Consider the following 20675-nt stretch of genomic DNA (forward strand, 5'->3'; position numbering starts at 1 on the left):
GCCTCCCCGGGCTGGTGCACGGCTGCTGTGCTGGGTGACAATGACCCGGGCACCTTGGCCACCGCAGTCAGCCTCCTTCCTTTCCCGGGGGAACAGGCCGAGTCCTTCGGGTGCCCCTGTGGTCCCTGTGTTCAGCCAGGCTGAGCAGAAACCTGGGGCGTCCCCGGTGGGAACAGCGACTGGGGTCCAGGGCGCATCGCACACCTGCTCTGCAGCCCTCGGGGTGCCCGGAGCTGTCTCAAGGTCACCAGGTTTCTCAGAAGCAACCAAGCGTCCATCTCAAGGTCACCCGGTTTGTGCCTCTAACCAGAGGTGCCAGCTCCCCTGCCCGCGGCACCCGAGCCCCCCCAGCCCTGGACGCAGGGAGCCGGATGAGCTGGGGGCAGCGTGGCTGTGCAGTCAGCCCAGACCCCCGCACCCCAGGAGTGGCTGACCCCGAGGTCGCACACCCACAACTGTGCCCTTGAACCAAGGACCCACCCACCCGAGGGAGACCCCCGGGCCTGACAGTGAGGGCCCGATGACACGTGAAAGCCGACGGAGGGTCCGTGGGGTCCCCAGACTGCCCACTCTCCCTGTCTCTGCTAGACTTGCAAAGAAGTGAGAAAATATGAGTCCTCCACGACCCGTGTTTGCATTTATTAGAACTAACACCCAAAAACAGTGCTTCTAGGAAATTGTGGGAAAGTGAGAGTGTGTGTGTGTGTGTGTGTGTGTGTGTGTGTGGGCCCACACACAGGTGTTTATTCTTTAGGAGACAAGATTTCAAGGTTGGAATTCTGGGCTGGGCAACCTGACCGGACCCCCGCCCTCCAGGCAGAATTCATTCATTCATTCATTCCAAAAATATTTCAGCACACACTGCATACCGCACAGTCTGAATGCATTACTGGCTGGAATATCGGGGGGCGGGGATGGGGGAAGGAGCTGCGACAAGAGACTGTCAGGACCACAGCTGAGTCCACAGCGCCCCGCCCCTCCCCTGTCCCCCGTGGGTCCCCATCTTTCGCTCTCCCTGTGCAGCCTCATGACCCCCCACTAGACCACGTCACACAACGCAGGGCTGGAAGGAACTGCCTGTCGACTAGGACAGACTCCCAGGGCCCAGCTCACAGCACGTGCCCCCCAAATCCCTCCTCACCTCGATGACTCACCTCCAGCCGTCAGCTGAAACCCTGAATCTTCTAAGTTGCCTCCCCCGTGTCTTTCAATCACCCAGCCGCTTCTCAGATGCTCTAGGGTGCAGATTCAATCAGATCACCTGGTGGCCCGGCCACAGCTCATCTCACTCCGTCAGAGCCCTTAGGGGACGCCACCGAGAGCTGGGTCTTGTCTCCCCACTGCTGGGGTCTTGGAACTTAAACCCTTGGAGGAGACGCTCCCCGCCTCCGCTTCCCACTCACCCCACCTCTCCCTTTCCAGGCCCAGGTGCGCAGTCTACCTGGGCTCTCCCCTCCCAGGTACATGGAGCTCTCGGTTTCCGGCATGCACAGCCCCGCCGCCCTCCCGGGTCAGCCCTAGTGGGACAGGGGGGCCATGACTCTCACAGTCTCACACACACACACACACACACACACACACACACACACACACACACACACACACACACACACACACACGGTGTCTGTGTCTAATGCCCACTTTCTACAGAAGAACACATTCTGAGCCCCAGTCAGCGATGACGGGAAGAGACCACGTTCATTCATTCACTCATTCACTTGTTCATTCGAGAAGCATTCCCCCAGCACCGTCTGGGGGCCAGGCACAGGTGGCCAGGGACCCCCGGGCGCTCAGAGGAACCAACACACGTCACACTGGGCTGAGCGGTGGGGTGGCGGCCAGGAATGCAGGCGGAGCTCGGGGAGGGGACGTTCCCACGCCTGGGGCAGGGGAGCGGGTCACTGAGTTAACGGCCCCACCAGCACGGGAGGAATGTTCCAGTGTCCCGTGACACAGGGTCTGAGACAGAAGCACTGGTTCCAGGGCCTCACCCGCAGCCCCGGCCTGAGCAGATGCCAACCAGCTGGATCCTGAAGGAGCAGCTTCAGCTGGCTGGCCCCCGCTAGCCGTGACAAGCCTCGCCAGGGTCCCTCCCCATCACTGGGGTCCCTCCCAGCCCAGCGAGCTGATCCCGGGAACAAATGAACAAGAGATGCTTTTCTCCTCTGAGACACGGCCCCCTGAGCAGACATCCCGTCCCCCCAGACCCCATGGCCGCCCTCTGTCCTCCACTCCAGAGCCCCACGGGGGCTGCGGGCGTGGACCTCCAGGGACTTTCTCTGCCCCCCTGTCCCGGTGAAGCCTCAAGAACATGCCAGAACCTCCAAGGCCCTCCCCACAGCAATGCCCCCAGGGCCAGACGCTGACACTCCTCCCCCCCACAGCTGGACCACCCTCTGCACCTGGGCAGCCCCAGGCACTGCCCGTCCCCTGCCTCTCCCTGGAGGTCAAGACCAGACGCAGGAAGCCATGGTCAAGGACACAGGGGACTGGGGAAATCACCGGCTCCGAGTGCCCGAGGCTCTTCTGGGTGCTTCCCAGGCCTCCACCCACCCGTGCACCCAGTGCCAGGGGGGTTTTACCTGCTGGTGGGGACGCAGGAGACCAAAAAGAAGCAAAAGGGGCAGGGAGAAAAATGAGAAAGGGAGGGAAGAAGACAGAGACAAACAGAGCGGGAGAAAAGAAACGAGATTCTGGCTCCGCAGTTGCTACTGAAAAGCTATTTGGCGGTCCTTACACCGTGTTCAGTCCGTGACGGTTACCACTTGTATCACTTAGTTACAATTCACTAAAAAGTTTGCAACATTTCAAAACACCTCGGCCTCGGGAGCGTCCCTGTGCATGTCTGCGTGTGCACGAGCATGTGTGCAAATGCATGTGTGTACATGAACTTGTGTGCACGTGTGAGGGGTGTACACGTGTGCATGAAGGTGTGTGCATGTGCGCGGGAGTGAGCGTGCGCACGCGTGGCGTGTATGCACGAGCATAAGCGTGAGTGCATGCGTGTGAGTGTGAGCATGTGCCGGGCAGCACACGCCCTCCTGCCCCTCCCGGAGCCCCCTCGTCGCAGCGCCCGGAGCGCCACCCGGAGTCCCGTCATGGGGTCAGGGTTCCGGGGCCCCCGCGGGAGCTGGGGTCGTCCCGGGGGGCTCGCGCAGGCCCCGCGGACGGATAGGAAGAGGGGCCGGGGTCTCCCGGGCAGGGGGCGAGCACGCCCTGGAGAACCGGGCCGCGGGGGCACGTCTCGGGGGGAGCGAGTGTAGGGGGTCGGGGCGGCCTGGGGGTCGAGGGTCCGGGGGGCGGGGGGCTCGGCCCCCTGCTCTGGCCCTGCGGGTCACGGCCGGGGTCCGGGGGTCAGCGGGGCGAACGCGGAGGTCACGACCAGGGCTCGGGGGTCGGCGGGGCAAGCCCGGGATCCGGGCTCAGCGGGGCGAAACCGGAGGTCACGGCCGGGGTCCGGGGGTCAGCGGGGCGAACGCGGAGGTCACGACCAGGGCTCGGGGGTCCGCGGGGCCAGCCCGGGATCCGGGCTCAGCGGGGCGAAACCGGAGGTCATGGCCAGGGCTCGGGGGTCGGCGGGGCCAGCCCGGGGGTCACGGCCGAGGTCCGGGGGTCAGCAGGGCGAAACCGGAGGTCACGGCCAGGGATCGGGGGTCGGCGGGGCCAGCCCGGAGGTCACGGCCAGGGCTCGGGGGTCCGCGGGGCCAGCCCGGGGGTCACGGCCGAGGTCCGGGGGTCTGCGAGGCGAGCCCGGTGGTCCGCCGGCCTCCCCTACCCACCGCCGCCATCTGTCGCCCTCGCGCGGGCCCGGCTTGACCTTGACAAGGTCACGGCGTCCGCCAAGCCCCCGACCCACAGGGCGCATGGGCGGGGCCCGGCTCCCGACATGCCTCGCGGCGCGGAGCGCGGAAGAGGCGGGGCGTAGTCGGCACCACGGCCAATGGTCACGGAGCGCGGGTGCGCGGGGCGGGGCGCGGCGCGGCTCCCGGCAGCCTGCGGGGGCGCGGGATCCGGGAAGGGGAGGGGCGTCGGCGCGCGGCGCAGCCAATGGGCGCGGCGGGCGGGGGCGGGGGCGGGGCGTCGGCACCTTAGCGGCTGCGCGCTGGCCGCCCCGTCCTTTCGGTCCCGGCGGCGGCAGGGCTGAGCCAGCGGCGCCTACCCTCGGCTCTCCGTGTCCCCGTCCGCTCTCCGCCCGCTGCGCCGCGCGCCCCGCCACCATGACGGAACAGGCCCTCTCCTTCGCCAAGGACTTCCTGGCGGGAGGCATCGCCGCCGCCATCTCCAAGACGGCCGTGGCCCCGATCGAGCGGGTCAAGCTGCTGCTGCAGGTGCGGGCGGCCTGCGGACGCGGGGGCCAGGGCCCGGGCGCGGGGGAAGCCGGCCGGGCGGGCCACGGGCACCGGTCCGGCGGGCGGCCGGGCACCGGAAGTGGGACGGCGCGCCGCTTTGTCCGCGCGCCTCCGGCTTCCGGGGGCGGGCCGGGCGCGCGTCACGTGGGCGCTGCCGCATGGGCGGGGGTGGAGCCGCGGGCGCGCACGCGCTCTCCGCGTCGTGGACGCCTGCGCGTGCGCTTGGAGTCTGGCTTGCCGGGATGCTGCGGCGCTGTCCGAAGGGCGCATGCGCGCCTGCTGGCCGCGTGAACAGACTCCGCGGTGGAGGCGGGGGCGGTGACTTTGGGCGCGCCACGGGGTTCCTGCTAACGCACTTTGGCGTTGGATATCGGTTCTTCCTCCCCCTTTTATACTCCGTGTTCAGAACAAGAATAAACTGTCATTGTGTGTTGTTAGAAATGTTGCAAGTTGCTGCAAATGTATCGTTCTGGTGGCAACATTTGTTGCCTTAGAAATGTATGGTTCTGATGGCAACATTGTTGCCTTACAAAATGGATCGTTCTGGTGGCATCATTGTTGCCTTAGAAAATGGATCGCTCTGATGGCAACATTGTCGCCTTACAAATGGATCGTTCTGGTGGCATCATTGCTGCCTTAGAAAATAGATCGCTTTGATGGCAACATTGTCGCCTTACAAATGGATCGTTCTGGTGGCATCATTGTTGCCTTAGAAAATGGATCGCTCTGATGGCAACATTGTCGCCTTACAAATGGATCGTTCTGGTGGCATCATTGCTGCCTTAGAAAATAGATCGCTTTGATGGCAACATTGTCGCCTTACAAATGGATCGTTCTGGTGGCATCATTGTTGCCTTAGAAAATGGATCGCTCTGATGGCAACATTGTCGCCTTACAAATGGATCGTTCTGGTGGCATCATTGCTGCCTTAGAAAATAGATCGCTTTGATGGCAACATTGTCGCCTTACAAATGGATCGTTCTGGTGGCAACATTGTTGCCTTAGAAATGTATGGTTCTGATGGCAACATTGTTGCCTTACAAAATGGATCGTTCTGGTGGCATCATTGTTGCCTTAGAAAATGGATCGCTCTGATGGCAACATTGTCGCCTTACAAATGGATCGTTCTGGTGGCATCATTGCTGCCTTAGAAAATAGATCGCTTTGATGGCAACATTGTCGCCTTACAAATGGATCGTTCTGCTGGCAACATTGTTGCCTTAGAAATGTATGGTTCTGATGGCAACATTGTTGCCTTACAAAATGGATCGTTCTGGTGGCATCATTGTTGCCTTAGAAAATGGATCGCTCTGATGGCAACATTGTTGCCTTACAAATGGATCGTTCTGGTGGCAACATTGTTGCCTTAGAAAATGGATCGCGCTGATAGCGACAATGTTGCCATGTCCGTTGGCAACACTGTTGCAGCGACAAACAGTTACCGAGTTAAAAGAAGGGTGTTTCCAGATGTGAGGTCTCTGGGCAACTCGAAGTCCGCGTGCAGGAGCTAGTGTTTGGAGCCGACATCTTCAGTGGGGGTGGTGGTGGGTGTTAGAGAAAGGCCCCCGTGTGACCCGCCCCCATCGCCCCTCAGGTGCAGCACGCCAGTAAGCAGATCGCGGCTGACAAGCAGTACAAGGGCATCGTGGACTGCATCGTGCGCATCCCCCGGGAGCAGGGCATCCTGTCCTTCTGGAGGGGCAACCTGGCCAACGTCATCCGCTACTTCCCCACGCAAGCCCTCAACTTCGCCTTCAAGGACAAGTACAAGCAGATCTTCCTGGGCGGCGTGGACAAGCACACTCAGTTCTGGAGGTATTTCGCCGGCAACCTGGCCTCCGGGGGGGCGGCCGGAGCCACCTCTCTCTGCTTCGTCTACCCCCTGGATTTCGCCCGGACCCGCCTGGCGGCCGACGTGGGGAAGTCGGCCACGGAGCGGGAGTTCAAAGGCCTGGGGGACTGTCTGGTGAAGATCACCAAGTCTGACGGCGTCCGGGGCCTGTACCAGGGCTTCAACGTCTCTGTGCAGGGCATCATCATCTACCGGGCTGCCTACTTTGGCGTGTACGACACGGCCAAGGGTAAGTGGGTTCTCCCTGGCTGCTGACACGGCGCCGCTGGCCGGGGGGGCTTCAGCAGCTGACACTCATGTTCTCCCCGTTCTGGAGGCTGGAATCTGAGACCCAGACGTGGGCAGGGTTGGTTTCTCCTGAGGCCTCTCTCCTTGGCGCGTAGACACCCGTTTTCTTTCTGTGTATTCACGTGGTCATCCCCCTGTGCGTGTACATTGTTGATGTCTGTATGTCTTTTTTTTTATTTTTTTATTTTATTAATTTTATTTATTTATTTATTTATTTATTTTTTCCCCCAAAGCCCCGGTAGATAGTTGTATGTCATAGCTGCATAGCCTTCTAGTTGCTGTATGTGGGACGCAGCCTCAGCATGGCCGGAGAAGCGGTGCGTTGGTGCGCGCCCGGGATCCGAACCCGGGCTGCCAGTAGCGGAGCGCACGCACTTAACCGCTAAGCCATGGGGCCGGCCCGATGTCTGTATGTCTTAATTTTGCCTTCTTGTAAGGATGTGAGTCTTATTGAAATAGGGTTCTGCCAAATCATCTCATTTTGTCCTGATTATTTCTGTAGAAAACCCTGTATTCAGACACAGTTTTGTTCTGAGATCTTGGGGGTTGGCAATTCACTGTGATTTTTTGAGGGGGCACAGTTCACCCGTGAAAGTAAGCCCCCCCCCCCGTCAGTGAGGGCCCAGGCCTGCTGGCACCTCTACAGCAGAACGGCCTCAGGTGTGGCATGTCCACTGTCCGAGCCTCGTGCATCCGCTGCTCTGGAGAGGCCACTCCCAGGTGCTCTGCTGGCCCCTGGGCCGGTCCCACTGGAGCTTGCAGGCGGCTTCCCCCTGTAGCTGACCCCACTGTGACCTCTCCAATGTCGCCTGGTCTCGGGAGCTCCGTGTGGAGCCAGGGGGCGGCAGAGTGCAGCTGTGGGGCCTAATGCTGGTGGTGACCCTGCAGGCATGCTCCCCGATCCCAAGAATACCCACATCGTGGTGAGCTGGATGATCGCCCAGACGGTGACGGCTGTGGCGGGCGTGGTCTCCTACCCCTTCGACACCGTACGGCGACGGATGATGATGCAATCGGGGCGCAAAGGAGGTATCTTTTCTAGGGGCTGGGAGGGGGCTGGGCAGCGGGAGGTCAGAGACGTTCTCGAAGGGTCTCGTGGCCTTAGCCTGTGGGATTCTGGGGCCATCGGATAAGGAGTTTCTCAAGGTGGCCTGGCTTAACAGCAGGCTCTGGTCGATGGCAGTGACCCATGTCCAGGCAACACTGGATCCGGTTCCAACAGCCTCTTTTCTGGCCTTGCCTGCAGACTTGTTCACGCCCACGTCCTGGGTCTGCCTCCCTTAACTGTCTCCGGGGCGTCCACGGGCCCTGAGTGGACCAGGGGTTGGAGGTGGGGTTCTGTGGAGGAGTTCTGTGTGTTTCATCCCCACCCCCCAGCAGTAGGCCCAGTGGGGCCGTGAGCAGGGGCACTGGGTGTCCAGAGCCTCCTTTCCCGCGGTCCTGACTCCAAGTTGCCCGGATGGTGGCATCCGGGGATTAGCCTCCCTACCGTGTCTTTCGTGGTTGGTCTCGTGCCCGTTTCCTGAGGAACCTCCCGCTGACCCCCACCCCTCTTCCTGCAGCCGACATCATGTACAAGGGGACCGTCGACTGCTGGCGCAAGATCTTCAAGGACGAGGGCGGCAAGGCTTTCTTCAAGGGCGCCTGGTCCAACGTGCTCAGGGGCATGGGGGGCGCCTTCGTGCTGGTCCTGTACGACGAGCTGAAGAAGGTCATCTAGGCCTCGCCGTGCCGGACCCGGGACCAACCGCACCTCAGAATTCCTAACTGTTACGGACCATTGATCTTCGAGAAATTCCACTATCCTTGTCCCAGCCCGATCCCGCATAGGGGCCGGGGAAGGCTCTAGACAGGGTCCTTGTGATCGTGACCACTGGCGCCGGGATTCCGTGTCTCGATTGCGGGGGGGAGGGGAATCATGCCGTCTTCGTGGGTCCACGGCCAGGCAGCTCGGAGACACGGCCGTAGAGTCCAGGTAGGGCCCGCCTGTGTTTAAGTATTTATTTAAAAAGGAATCATGTCTCCCATTTGTACTTAAGCACTATCTTTTGCACAGCCGAGTATTTCCGATTACGTTCTGTGTTGGGCATTCCGCTGCAAAACAATAAAATCGGGCACAGAGACCCTGTGTGGTGGTCTGTCTGAACCAAGCGGCCTCGTGGGGTTGGCGGCCCAAGGGGTCAGGGTGATCTCCAGCTGGGAAGCGGCAGGATTGAAACCGGGGCCCTGGCTGCCCGTCTGCAGCCTGGTCTGTCCCCCAGGCCGCCTGTGGATGGAAGAAGGGACAAACAGAAGCCAGGACCCTGGGGTCTCGGAGCTTCTCTGTGGGGAGGCCTGTTTGCTGACAGGCCTCTCCTTTCTGAAGTCCTCTTCTGCCCTGAGCTCCTGGGGTCTTCTCCATCCACCATTCGAGCATTAAGCCACCAAGGAGTCCCCAGGGGTGGCAGCTGCTGTGCGTCCGTGGCCCACGCCTGCCCTGGCCTCTCATGAGCATTCACTGCCCCGTGTGTATGCCTGCATGGGGGAGCCCGTTGCCCAGCCCCCAGGCAGCTCAGCGTCCACCCCATGGAGCCATCTCTGCACAAACACTTATGTTCAGTGCAGGAAACAAAAAAAAACTGCAGTCTCCCCCGGGCTGAACTTGGATCCTGGTATCGTCTGCCTCTGGGCTGGGTGAACTGGGGTGGGAAGGCCGGCCCTGCTCTCCTGGGCGTCAGAAATCCTGGTCCAAGAAGGCAGATCTTGTTCTTTCTGATTCCAAAACCTCGGTGCCTACAAACCTTCATGTCTGTGGAACAAGACGGTTACATTAGAGATGGAGAAATTGAAGCAAGCTTGGCCCAAGATGTGGCTTCCGTGGGGTAACAAGACAGGACAGGACTGTCCACCGTCACCCCCACAGGGCCCCTGCCTGCCTCCACGGAGGAACCTTGTCAGGGAGCCCCGGCGTTCAGGGTGGACTAGCTTTGAACCTGGACACCCTCCGTGTCCTCCCGGGAGCTGTGCCGGATTGAGAATGAGGACATGGCCTCACCCTGTTCCTTCTAGCCTGGTGGGGAACGGCCCATTCAGTTAGATAATTACGGCCCCGTTTAATTAGCACTTCGCTGGAATCCCGTCAGCTGGTACCCTGGGTCCCGTGGGGCATTCTGCACGTCATCACCTTCTCGCTGTTCAGCAAAGTAGGCAAAATCGGAAAATGCAACTCAGGCTGATTTCCTGCCTGTAAGAACCTGGAACTCTAAGGATGGAAGCAAGCCAAACAGCCAGAGGTCACTTCACGACTCAACACGCCAGACAGCGTTTCCAGGGGAGCCCGCCTCCTGGAGACCAGGTCCCCAAGTGGCGGGTGGTGTGACGTGAGCGTCCTTCCTCCTGGGTTTATGGCTGGGTGTTGGCGGGTGGCCGTCTTCCAGCGGCTCCGCGGGGTGGGGGGCCTCAGCGGCAGGAGTTTACGCCGTGGGCCCTGAAGCTCTCATGCCCTGCCGGGGGCAGCAGACAGCGGGGTTCCCCGCCTTCCACCATCTCCATCTCCTGACGCTCTGCGGCTTCCTCGTGCTGGCCTCCCCCGACGTGGGGTCCCATGGCTGGGACGCCCCCTTACTGCTGCCCCAGCGCCCCGTCTCCTGTGTGCGCTTCCCGGGGTCGCACACGGAGCTCACGAGCGCTGTGAGCCGCATCCCCGTTACGTGAGGCATTTAAGGTGCTGACGAAGAGAACACGCAAGAAAACACATGGGACCATCAAAGACAGCGCTCGCGAAGGGGCAAGTCCAGTTAAGTGTTAGTGGGGCCCTGGGTGCAGCCTATCTCAGGAGGCCAGACAGAGGGGTCACGGCCAGATCCCACCTCCGGGCCCAGGAGTGAGTGAAAAAGCTTTTTATTTAGGAAGTGAGCACGATACAGGGTTTTGTCTTTCTTCGTAGTGGCAACTCTGCGCACGCTGCACTGGGGTCCCCCTTCTCTCCGGTCACAACGTCCATTCGTCCAACTGCGCCTGGTCGCCCCCGAGAACAAGGCCTGGCCTCCGGCTTCACGTTTCCCCTAGAACCTGCACCTCGGCCACCGGACACTCCTCCCGGCTGGCTTTGCCGGCCTCCCAGACCATCTGTGAGAGAGGGGGAGTTCAGCCCGGCCCGTCCAGAACCTGCCTGGCCTGGACACTGCGCGGCTCACGGGGGCTCGTGGCCCCAACCCCCGGGGGACCTCCTCGGGGGACCACCCCTGCTCACAGGCCAGGCTCCCGGTTCCTCCCGTGCGCGCCGCCCACTGGGGCCCACAGGAGAGCGTCCTGCTGCTTGGGCCGGGCTGCGGCCGCCTCGTCCCCAGACCCGCGCCCTGGCAGCAGCCACCCCGTACTAGCTTGTTCTGCAGGTGGTCGGTGATGTGGTCCTTCATGCGGGGGATAGGGGGGAACAGCTTCTGCGTCACCGAGTACCTGGGGGAAGAGACATTCACGCTGGGAAACCAGGACCAGCCAGCCCCCGTAGGGGAGATGCAGCGTCCGCAGAGGGGCCACAGCGAGGCCGGGATGGAGTTAGGACCCGACCCTCCTGGCGGGGGGCTCTCGTTCCCGGCCCCCACGGCCAGGACACGCACGAGTGGCTCATCACCGTGTTAGCAGAAGCTAAGACTGCTTCTCAGTCGCCTGCACCTCGCCCCACCCCTGCCAGAGACCCTGGAAAGATGGAGGCGGCCTCCAGCTCCTATCACCATGGCAACGACCCCATGCCAGGGGCTTGTACCCTACCCGCTGGCAGCTGGCCCACCCACGCCTAAAACCAAGCCCCTCCGCAGGGCGGCTCTGCCTGAAGGGGCTGGAAGGGTGGGGTGAAGCCAAGAGAGAGCCACGGTTGAACCAGAGTCGAGGGCCACCAGGTGAGCACTGGGACAAAGATCCCCAGGCCAGGACAGGGCCTGTGCCGGGCTCACCCATCAGGCTGAACCCCCCCGGGCATGTGGAAGGGACCCCCAGCAGCAGGAGTTGTGGTCGGCTGGGACAGGCCATGATAACGCTATCGGCTGGCCTGCTGCCCGCTGGGTGGGGAAGGGTCCCAGGGGCACGTCCTGACGGATGTTGGGGAGGGGGGAGTCTGGATAAGGTGTGACGGAGCAAAAAGTGGGGACATGTGGGGACGAGCAGGTGACCCTCGCTGCAGCCCCCCGTCGTGTGCTGGGGGTCTGGGGAGGGAGGAAGGGAGGGAGGGGCCCCCGGGATGCTGCATTGGGGACCGGGCGTCCTGGTGTCCCTTGAGCAGCAGGAACCAGATGGTGGAAACTAGGATCATGTTTCAGAAAGACCCCTGGGGCGCCTGGAGGCCCGGGAGAGGCGGGCGCGCGCGCCCGGGCGGTTGAGACCCGGGGGCGCGCGATCGGGGGCGAAGGGGTAGCGTCCGGCCGCGAGGGACCCCCAGGGTGGAGCGCGCCCCAGAAAACCACCCCGCGAACCCGGGGCCGCGGGGCGCTCACCTTCTGCAGAGGAGGAGCAGGAGCCCGAGAGCCAGCAGCGTGCCCAGCGCGGTCAGCGAAGCGGTCAGCCAGACGCGGAGGCCCGCGCCCTCCTTCTCCGGGTCACACACTAGGGAAGGGGGGCGGAGGGGACGCGTCGGGCCGGTCCTGGGGGTCCAGGGATAGCGCATCCGCGGCCGCTGCCCCAGGGGCCCGGGATGGGGAGGCGGCCGCACGCGGAGCACCGTCCACTGTGGGGACGGCGGCCACCTGCTCACCGGGACCCTGCGGGAGCCGCTCCCACGGGGAGAGCCCTCGCCAGAAGCCCTTTGCCCCCCGACTGACCACCGAGGGACACTTGGCGTTGACCCGTCGCCCTCTGGTCTTGCCAGTGCGCGGGACACCCAGCCCCGAGAGTGTTTTCAAAGAGCCCGGCTTCCCCTCGCCGCGAATGGTCCGCCGGGCCGGCTGGAGGCGTGGCGGGTCTGTCCTGCAGAACAACCGCCTCGCTCCAGCTCCGCGCCCTGGTCTGCGCGGAGAGGGATATTATGCCCATCGTGGATTTTTTGCATTAACTTTGATTTAAAAACAAAAACAAAAACAAAAACTATCGCATTAAACGATTTGTTTTAATGACAGATTTTTGGCAATAGTGGGCTCTTTGCCACGGAGCAAGACAGGCAGCTGGCTGGAACAGCTTGGGCAGGGGTGCAGAGCTTAGCAGGCAGGACAGGGGAACAGAGGGGAAACTGAGTCCAGGAGGTGCATGCAGCACGGACAGGAAGAGGATACCCAGGTGTCGGAGGAGCCTGAGAAAATGCACGTGGTTCTGAAGGCATCTGCTCTGCAAGCCGTAGGTGAGATGTAGGTGAGATTAGCCCGATGGCCAGGAAGCCAGTCCCAGAGGGAAGGAGGGGAGAAGGCAAAGGGGACCTCATGTCTCCACCCACCCCTGCCCCAGACCCCCAGGCCAGCCAGAGGGCAGGTGAAACCCAAAAGGCACATTGCAGGGAGCTGGCTATACAGCTGCTCTACCTGGAGAAAGTCTCCTACTTGCCCCTCGGACCTTTCTCTGTGATCTCTCTCTCCAGGGTCTGCGGGGAATGGATCTGGGTTTGGCGCACCGCAGACCAGGCCTGCAGGAATCACAAGAGCCCACGGGCCTCCAGGGGGCCAGGAGAACTGTGGGTCACGCAAGTAACAAGTAACCCAGCTTTGACTCACAGGGCCTGCAGCCCCCAGCAGCCGGGAGAGGGGCCTGGAACAGACGCTGCCTCAGAGCCTCCAGAAGGAACAGCCCTGCCCTCACCTTGATCTCGGACTTACAGCCTCCAGATCTGGGAGCTAACGAATTTCTGTTGTTTAAGCCACCCAGTCTATGGTATTTTGTTACGGCAGCACAAGTAATTTATCTATCTCTCTATAATTTTGTGTGCCAACTTGTCTCAACCACGGTACCCAGATATTTGCTTACCCATGAGTCTAGATGTTAATATGAAGGTTTTTTTTAGATAAGATTAATATTTAAATCAGTAGTCTTTGAATAAAGCAGATTGCCCTCTGTAGTGTGGGTGGGCCTCATCTAATCAGTTGAAGGCCTCAAGAGAAAAGACTGAGATTCCCTGAGGAAGAGGGAATTCTTCCTCTGGGTGGCCTTGGGACTCGAGCTGCAACGTCAGCTCCTCCCTGGGTCTCCAGCTGCCTGGTCTACCCTGTAGGTTTTGGACGTGCCGGCCTCCACAATTGCGTGAACCAATTCTTTAAAGCAAATCTCTCTCCCTGTCTCTGTCTCTAGATAGATAGGTAGGTAGGTAGAGAGGTAACTAGTTAGATGACAGATAAATGATAGAGATAGATAAATATATGATAGATAGATAGATAGATAGATAGATAATAGATAGATATAGATAGATGGTTAGATAGAGAGAGGATAGATAAATATAGATAGATAGATAGATAGATAGATAGATAGACAGACACAGATAATAGATGATAAATAGAGATAGATGATAGATATGATGGATGGATGGATGGATAGATAGATAGATAGACTGATACGATGGATGAATAGATGATAGATAGATAGATAGATAGATAGATAGATAGATAGATAGATAGATGATATGATGGATGGATAGATAGATAGACAGACAGATGATAGATAGATGATGGATAGATAGATAGACAGACAGATGATAGATAGATGATAAATAGAGATAGATAGATGATAGATATGATGGATGGATAGATATGATGGATGGATGGATAGATAGAGAGAGAGAGAGATGATAGATGATATAGGTAGGTAGGTAGGTAGGTAGGTAGATAGATAGATAGATAGATAGATAGATAGATAGATAGATAGATAGATGGATATGATGGATGGATAGACAGATGGATAGATACATGGTAGATAGATAGATGATGGATAGATAGATGTGATGGATGGATAGATAGATGATGGACAGATAGATAGATAGATAGATGAATAGACAGATAGATGATGGATACATAGATAGAGATATATGCACACATCCTGTTGGTTCTGTTTCTCCAGAGAACCCTAAATAACACAGGGGTCAGCGCAGATATGTCCCCTCCTCTTGTGTCTTCTGTAATACCAATGGCAGATGAACCTACACATCCCACTGGTTGTGTCTGCACAAAGGGGCCGTCCATTCATCTGAAGGATTCATGGAACTTGGCTGGAGTGAGGGTTCTGGTATGCAGCCCAGGGGGCTTGCACACAGTACCGTGTGGCCGTGACCCAGACACACTGCTCATCTGCCCCAGAATTACACGAATCCACCCAACTCTGTGGGACTCAAGCACGAGATCCAACATGGCGCCTGCCTTGGCCTTTCCATGGGTACTTGTGTGTCTGTCCTGGGGGCTCCTCGCCTGCCCTCACTCTTCCTTCCAGCCGTCCCCACCTCTCCAGTCACCCAAGTATTTGCAGCTGTCTCAACAGATCAGTTGAGTCACATCAACATGCATTGATCATTTTCACCTCAATGCATTCAAAATTCGAGCTCCATCACCCAGAGAAGGATGCTCATGACCACACTGGGGGCCGTGTTTCCTACTTCCTTCCCACCACGTGCACGGGGTGAGAGTGGGGGGTCTTGGTATGACATAAGTCAGCAGGGCTGGGACTAGGAGAAGGCAAATTTTGGCATTTTATTAATCGTGCATTTTTTTTTTTGCATTAATTTGGATTTTTTAAGATGTTGCATCCAACTATTTATCTTGATGGCTGAGTTTCGGGCACCCCCATACGTTTCGTCTGGCCCCGTCTGTTCCCTAACCTGGCAAGAGACAGTCTCCCTCCAGTCCTTCCTGTCAAATCTGACTGTAGTCCCCCACCGGCCACCACCCCTTCTCTCTGGCTGGGGCCACCATCTCCTCCACGTGCAAAAGAAGAAAAGTGCTGGAGGCAGCGTGGTGATGTCATGTGGGGACTGGTCTCAGAGCGATGGCTGCAGGTCAGGGAGGGGCCCTCGGATGGAAGTGGAGGGATCGTGGAGTTGGCAACTCGACAGGCCTGCAGAGCAAGCTTCCTCCTGCCCTGGCGATCCCTTCAGTGAGGGCGGGTGGCCCCACATGCAGAACAGGGAACCAAGGGTGTCCTCCCAAAAGTCGTGTCCACGTCCTGACCCCTGATGCCTTATTTGGAAAGAGAGTGTATGAGTGTCCTGGGGCTGCCGTAACCAAGGACCACAAATGGGTGGCTTAAACCACAGACATTTATCGTCTCCCAGTCCTGGAGGCTGGACTCTGAGATCCAGGTGTCACAGGGCTGGTTCCTCCTGAGCCCTCTCTCCTTGGCGTGTAGACGCCACCTTCTCCCTGTGTCCTCACATGGTCGTCCTTCTGTGCGTGTCTGTGTCCTCATCTCCTCTTTTCATAAGGACACCAGTCCTATTGACCTCATTTTACCTTCATCGCCTCTTTAAAGACCCATCTCCACATACAGCCCCATTCTGAGGTCCTGGGGGTCAGGACTCCAACATGTGAATTTTGGGGGGACACATTCAGTCCATAACAGAGGGTCTTTGCAGATGTGATTAAGTGAAGGATGGAGAGGAGGGCATCCTGGAGGAGGGTGGCCCTAAATCCACTGACAGTGTCCTCATCAGAGACAGAAGAGGAGACACAGACACAGAGGAGAAGCCACGTGGAGACGGAGGCAGAGACGGGAGGGAGGCGGCCACCAGCCCAGGGACGCCTGGAGCCCCAGACGCTGGAAGAGGCAGGAAGGACCCTCCCCTGGAGGCTGTGGAGGGAGCGCAGCCGTGCGACCCCTTGACCTCAGGGGTAGAGGGTGAATTCCTGTGGTTTAAGCCCCCAGCGTGTGGTCTGGTGTTACAGCCGCCCTGGGACACTCACGCACATGGCCTCAGCCCGGTGACCAAGTTTCCTGCTGTGCCACCTCCAAAATGTGACATTCCTGGAGCCTGGGAGGAGGGTCCCGGTCACCTGGCTTCAGAACAGCTCAGGGAGAAACGGCAGCCCTTATCCTGGGGAAATCCTTCTAATCAGGCATGGAGCCCACACCCAGGGTGACTGGATAGAAGAGATGGACCCCATTGCCCAGCACTGAGGCCCGGGCGGCTCCTGGTGGGACAGTCTTGTTCCCTCCAGCCTCTGCCCTCCCATGGCATGAACTCAAGGTGCAGGGTCACCTGCTTTCTTCAGAGCCCTCTTTGGGGACACAGAAGCAGATAGAGCGTTCAACACACACACACACCAGGCGAAATGAAAGGCGCCACTCACCAAAGCGTTTGGGGTCACTCCACTCGCTTAGGATTTTGGTGAAGAAACTCTGGGTTCTTATCTGCACGGTGTAGGTTCCGGGATTGCTTAGCACAAAGAAGTTTTTTTTCAGGACCTGTCATTTAAAAGCAAACAAAGAGGAAAAGACCATTCCCAGTTGGTGGGGAGAGAAGAATGGGGCCCTATAAGGGGTTGAGTGGGTCCCCCCCACACTCCTATGTGGGAGCCCTCAGTGTCTTAGAAAGGGGCCTTATTCAGAAATAGGTCGATGCAGATGTCATTAGTTAAGACGATGTCAGATGGGATACAGTGGGCCTCATCCAGTGTGACTGGTGTCCTTATAAGTAAGGCAAATCTGGAGACAGACAGGCACAGAGGAATAAGGTCGTGTGCATACGGGAGGGATCCGACCGCAAGCCAAGGAGCCCCAGACCCTGGAAGAGGCAGGAAGACCCCCCCTGGAGCCTCCAGAGGGAGCGCGGCCCTGTGACACCTTATCTCAGACTTCTGTTCTCCAGGACTGGGGGAGGAGGAATTCCTGTGGTTTTAAGACATTGAGTCTGGGTTCTTGTCACGGCTGCCCCAGGGAGCTAATACAGGCCCCCCAGAGAGAGCCTGAGCAGCCCCTGTGAGGACCAGCGGGAAGACACCCAGTGCTCAGAGGGGCCCGGGCCCTGGAGCCCCCTTCCTGTCTCAGCCCAGGCTCTTGTTGCCCGAACAAAAATGTTCTTTGTAATCACTAGACAGTAAATAATCCGTGGCCACCACCAGTGAGGCCAACATCAGTAGTGCCATCTGTGGGGTGTTGTGTAGTAAATGGAGCCCTATAGGGTGTTGAGTGGTGTCCCCTCAAAAAACATATGTCCCCTGGAATCCAGGAAGGAGACCTTATTTGGAAACAGAGTCTTTGCAGACATGATTAAGTGAAGGATGGAGAGGAGGTCATCCTGAAGGAGGGTGGCCCTAAATCCAATGACAGTGTCCTCATCAGAGACAGAAGAGGAGACACAGACACAGAGGAGAAGCCGCGTGGGGACGGAGGCAGTGAGAGAGCATAGGAGAGGAGAGAGGGAAAGAGAGAAAGAAAGGATGAAAAGAGAGAGATGGAGAGTGGGAGAGAGAGATTAAGAGAGGACAGAGAGAGAGGGAAGAGGGGAGAGAGAGAGAGGCAGAGATGGAGAGAGAGTGAGTGGGGTCCATTGCCGGCGGTTATGAGATGCCTGTCCAATGCATGGACCACCTATGTGGAAATATTTGCCTCTGCTGGTCACAACGCACGGTTTTGGTGACTCCCCCACCAAATTTGGGTGCCTGGCCCAGCCTAACGAGTTTGGGGTGCGTGGCTGAACCTCCTTGGGCAGCACCAAGCAGGCAGTAGCCTCTGGGTCTATCTGCTTGGGAGCTTCATGTCAGAGTCGCTGCTTCCTCTTCCCTCAATACTGACTTTGTGAGATTGATGTACGGGTGTGTGACACCCACATGCAGAGTCTGGCATGTGGGCGCTGCTGGATGGGCAGTAATAAAAATAGCCAACTTGCACTTGCCGATGCCATATTCAGGGAGGACGGGGGCGCTCACCTGTGTTGTGTAGGCAGGATCTGTGCCCTGCAAGACAAAAACAAGAAGCAGTGGGTGCCTAATCCTGCCCCCTAAGAAAGCCCCCCCCCCACCGTTTTTCTCCAGGTGGCCCAGTGAAGCAGCAGGACTTCGGGATGCCCTGGGCAGTGATGGCATGTCAAACGGTGAGCTTAGTGGTAAAGAGCGCCTTAAGAAACAGCCTTTCCTGTGTGACTGCAGCAACGGGGGTGGGGGCCTCGTGAGTGTCCATTGACCAACAAGACGCACTGTCTCCCCAGGCTGCTTCTGGGGTGTGCCTGTGGTGGAATGGATGGGTGACAGTGCAGGGAGCTGTAGGCTGACTTGAAGCTGGGCTACGACTCTGCCTCTGGCTGCAGCAATGGCTGCACCCTCCAATCATGTAGGGGAGAAAGGAGTTTGGGTGGTATTCAGCCACAAAACACCAACACTATAAAATGCTGATTTGCTCAAAAACAGGTGGCCTTTTTTTTAGTGAATACAGCTTGTTTGAGCAGTTTCAGGTTCACAGAAGAATCGAGTATAAAATAATCAGTAATTGAGTATGAAAATAAATATAGTGCAAAAATAAATAAAAATAATAAGTATAAATTGATAATTGCATATAAAATGTTGATTAACTAAAAAATACCCAGTCTTTCTTTTCATAGAAAATTAATAGACTTTATTTTTTTTGACAAGTTTTAGGTTTACAGAAATATTGAGCATAATCACCAGTTTAGTATAAATAATAAATAAAGATAATACAGGAATAAGGAAAGAAAAATAATAAGTAAATAATTGAGTGTAAAATACCAATTATCCTAAAAATAATTGTTTTTTTAAAAATAAATAGACTTGATTTTTTGAGTAGTTTCGGTTTACGTAAAAAAATGAGCAAAAGGGGCCGGCCCGGTGGTGCAAGCAGTGGGGTGTGCGTGCTCTGCTGCGGTAGCCCGGGGTTCGTGGGTTCGGATCCCGGGCGCGCACCGATGCACCACTTGGCAAGCCATGCTGTGGTGGTATCCCATATAAAGAGGAGGAAGATGGGCACGGATGTTAGCCCAGGGCCAGTCTTCCTCAGCAAAAAGTGGAGGACTGGCAGATGTTAGCTCAGGGCTGGTCTTCCTCACAAAAAAAAAAAAAAAATGAGCAAAAGCAGTAACTGAGTATAAATAATACATAAATATATAAATAGACATAATGAATAAATAAAAATAAATAATTAAATATAAAATAGCAATTAGCTCAAAAATATTTGGTCACTTTCTTTTAATTTATAGCCTTTAATTTTTTTTTTCTTGCCTCCTCTTTTTGCTGAGGAAGACTGGCCCTGGGCTAACATCCATGCCCATCTTCCTCCACTTTATATGGGACGCCGCCACAGCATGGCTTGATAAGTGGTGCATAGGTCCGTGCCTGAGATCTGAACCTGTGAACCCTGGGCCGCCAAAGTGGAGCACGCGAACTTAACCACTATGCCACCGGGCCAGGCCCCTATAGACTTTAATTGTTTTGAGCACTTTAGGTTTATAGAGAAATTGAGTATAAAATAATCAGCAACTGAGTATAAATAATAAATATACACCAATAGGTAAAAAAATAAATATATAAGTAAATAACTGATATAAAATACTGATTAAGTCCAAAATACTTGGTCTTTTTCTAATTAATAGATTTTTTTCAGTAGTTTTAGGTTCATAGAAGAATTGAGTATCAGTACATAAATAAGTCTAAGTAAATAATGGAGTTTAGAATTCCAATTAGCTCAAAAATACTTGGTCATTTTCTTTTAATGTACAGACTTTAGTTTTTTCGGAGTAGTTTTAGGTTTACAGAAAAACCAAGTATAATCTAAACATACTTGAATGTCAATAGTAAATAAATGTATTACATAGATACATAACATAGTAAATAAATATTTGGTGGCCTTATATTGTCCTGGGTCCAGACCTAGCAAGGGAATTGCTGACTCAGTAAGATACTTTCAAAGAGTTTTCCAAAGCAGCTATACCGATTTAAATTCCCAGCAGCAGCATACGGGGGTTCCCGTCCACTCAGCCTCACCCGTGCTTGGTCTGGTCAGCTTTTCTCAATTTAGGCAATGTATTGGGTGTGAAGCCAGCCCTCGGGGTCTAGTGGTCACCCCCACAGCCCAGGTTCGTTTCCCAGCCAGGGGACCACACCACCCGTCTGTCGGTCATCACACTGTTGCAGCTGTGTGTTGCTGGGATGCTGAAAGCTATGCCACGGGGATTTCCAATACCAGCAGGTCACCCGTGGTGGACAGGGTTCAGTGGGGCTTCCAGACTAAGACAGACCAGGAAGAAGGACCCGGCACCCACTTCCAAAACACTGGCCACGAAAACCCCATGAATAGCAGCAGAG

General features: G+C 56.9%; 2 protein-coding genes across 2 annotated transcripts in view; one reads left to right on the forward strand and one right to left on the reverse strand.

The window, feature by feature from the left end:
* Positions 1-4114: 4114 nt before the first annotated feature.
* Positions 4115-8612, forward strand: LOC147912044 (ADP/ATP translocase 3). Its single transcript, XM_087426745.1, has 4 exons — positions 4115-4328; positions 5944-6430; positions 7378-7518; positions 8052-8612. Exons 1-4 carry the CDS (start codon positions 4218-4220, stop codon positions 8207-8209), a joined length of 897 nt encoding a protein of 298 aa, XP_087282871.1. The 5' UTR covers positions 4115-4217; the 3' UTR covers positions 8210-8612.
* Positions 8613-10331: 1719 nt separating this feature from the next.
* The window catches only part of LOC101407912 (interleukin-3 receptor subunit alpha), a 62513-nt gene continuing 52169 nt past the window's right edge, over positions 10332-20675 (reverse strand). Inside the window, exons 16-20 of the mRNA XM_087426744.1 lie at positions 18291-18317; positions 16713-16827; positions 11958-12066; positions 10848-10926; positions 10332-10596 (exon numbers count right to left, since the gene is read on the reverse strand). Of these exons, the coding sequence (XP_087282870.1) occupies positions 10522-10596; positions 10848-10926; positions 11958-12066; positions 16713-16827; positions 18291-18317 (405 nt within the window). The 3' untranslated portion in view covers positions 10332-10521. The remainder of the gene's footprint in view (positions 10597-10847; positions 10927-11957; positions 12067-16712; positions 16828-18290; positions 18318-20675) is intronic.

Source organism: Ceratotherium simum, chromosome X (assembly GCF_057802395.1).
Source record: "Ceratotherium simum simum isolate JZ-2026a chromosome X, ASM5780239v1, whole genome shotgun sequence".
NCBI classification, from domain to species: Eukaryota; Metazoa; Chordata; class Mammalia; order Perissodactyla; family Rhinocerotidae; genus Ceratotherium; species Ceratotherium simum.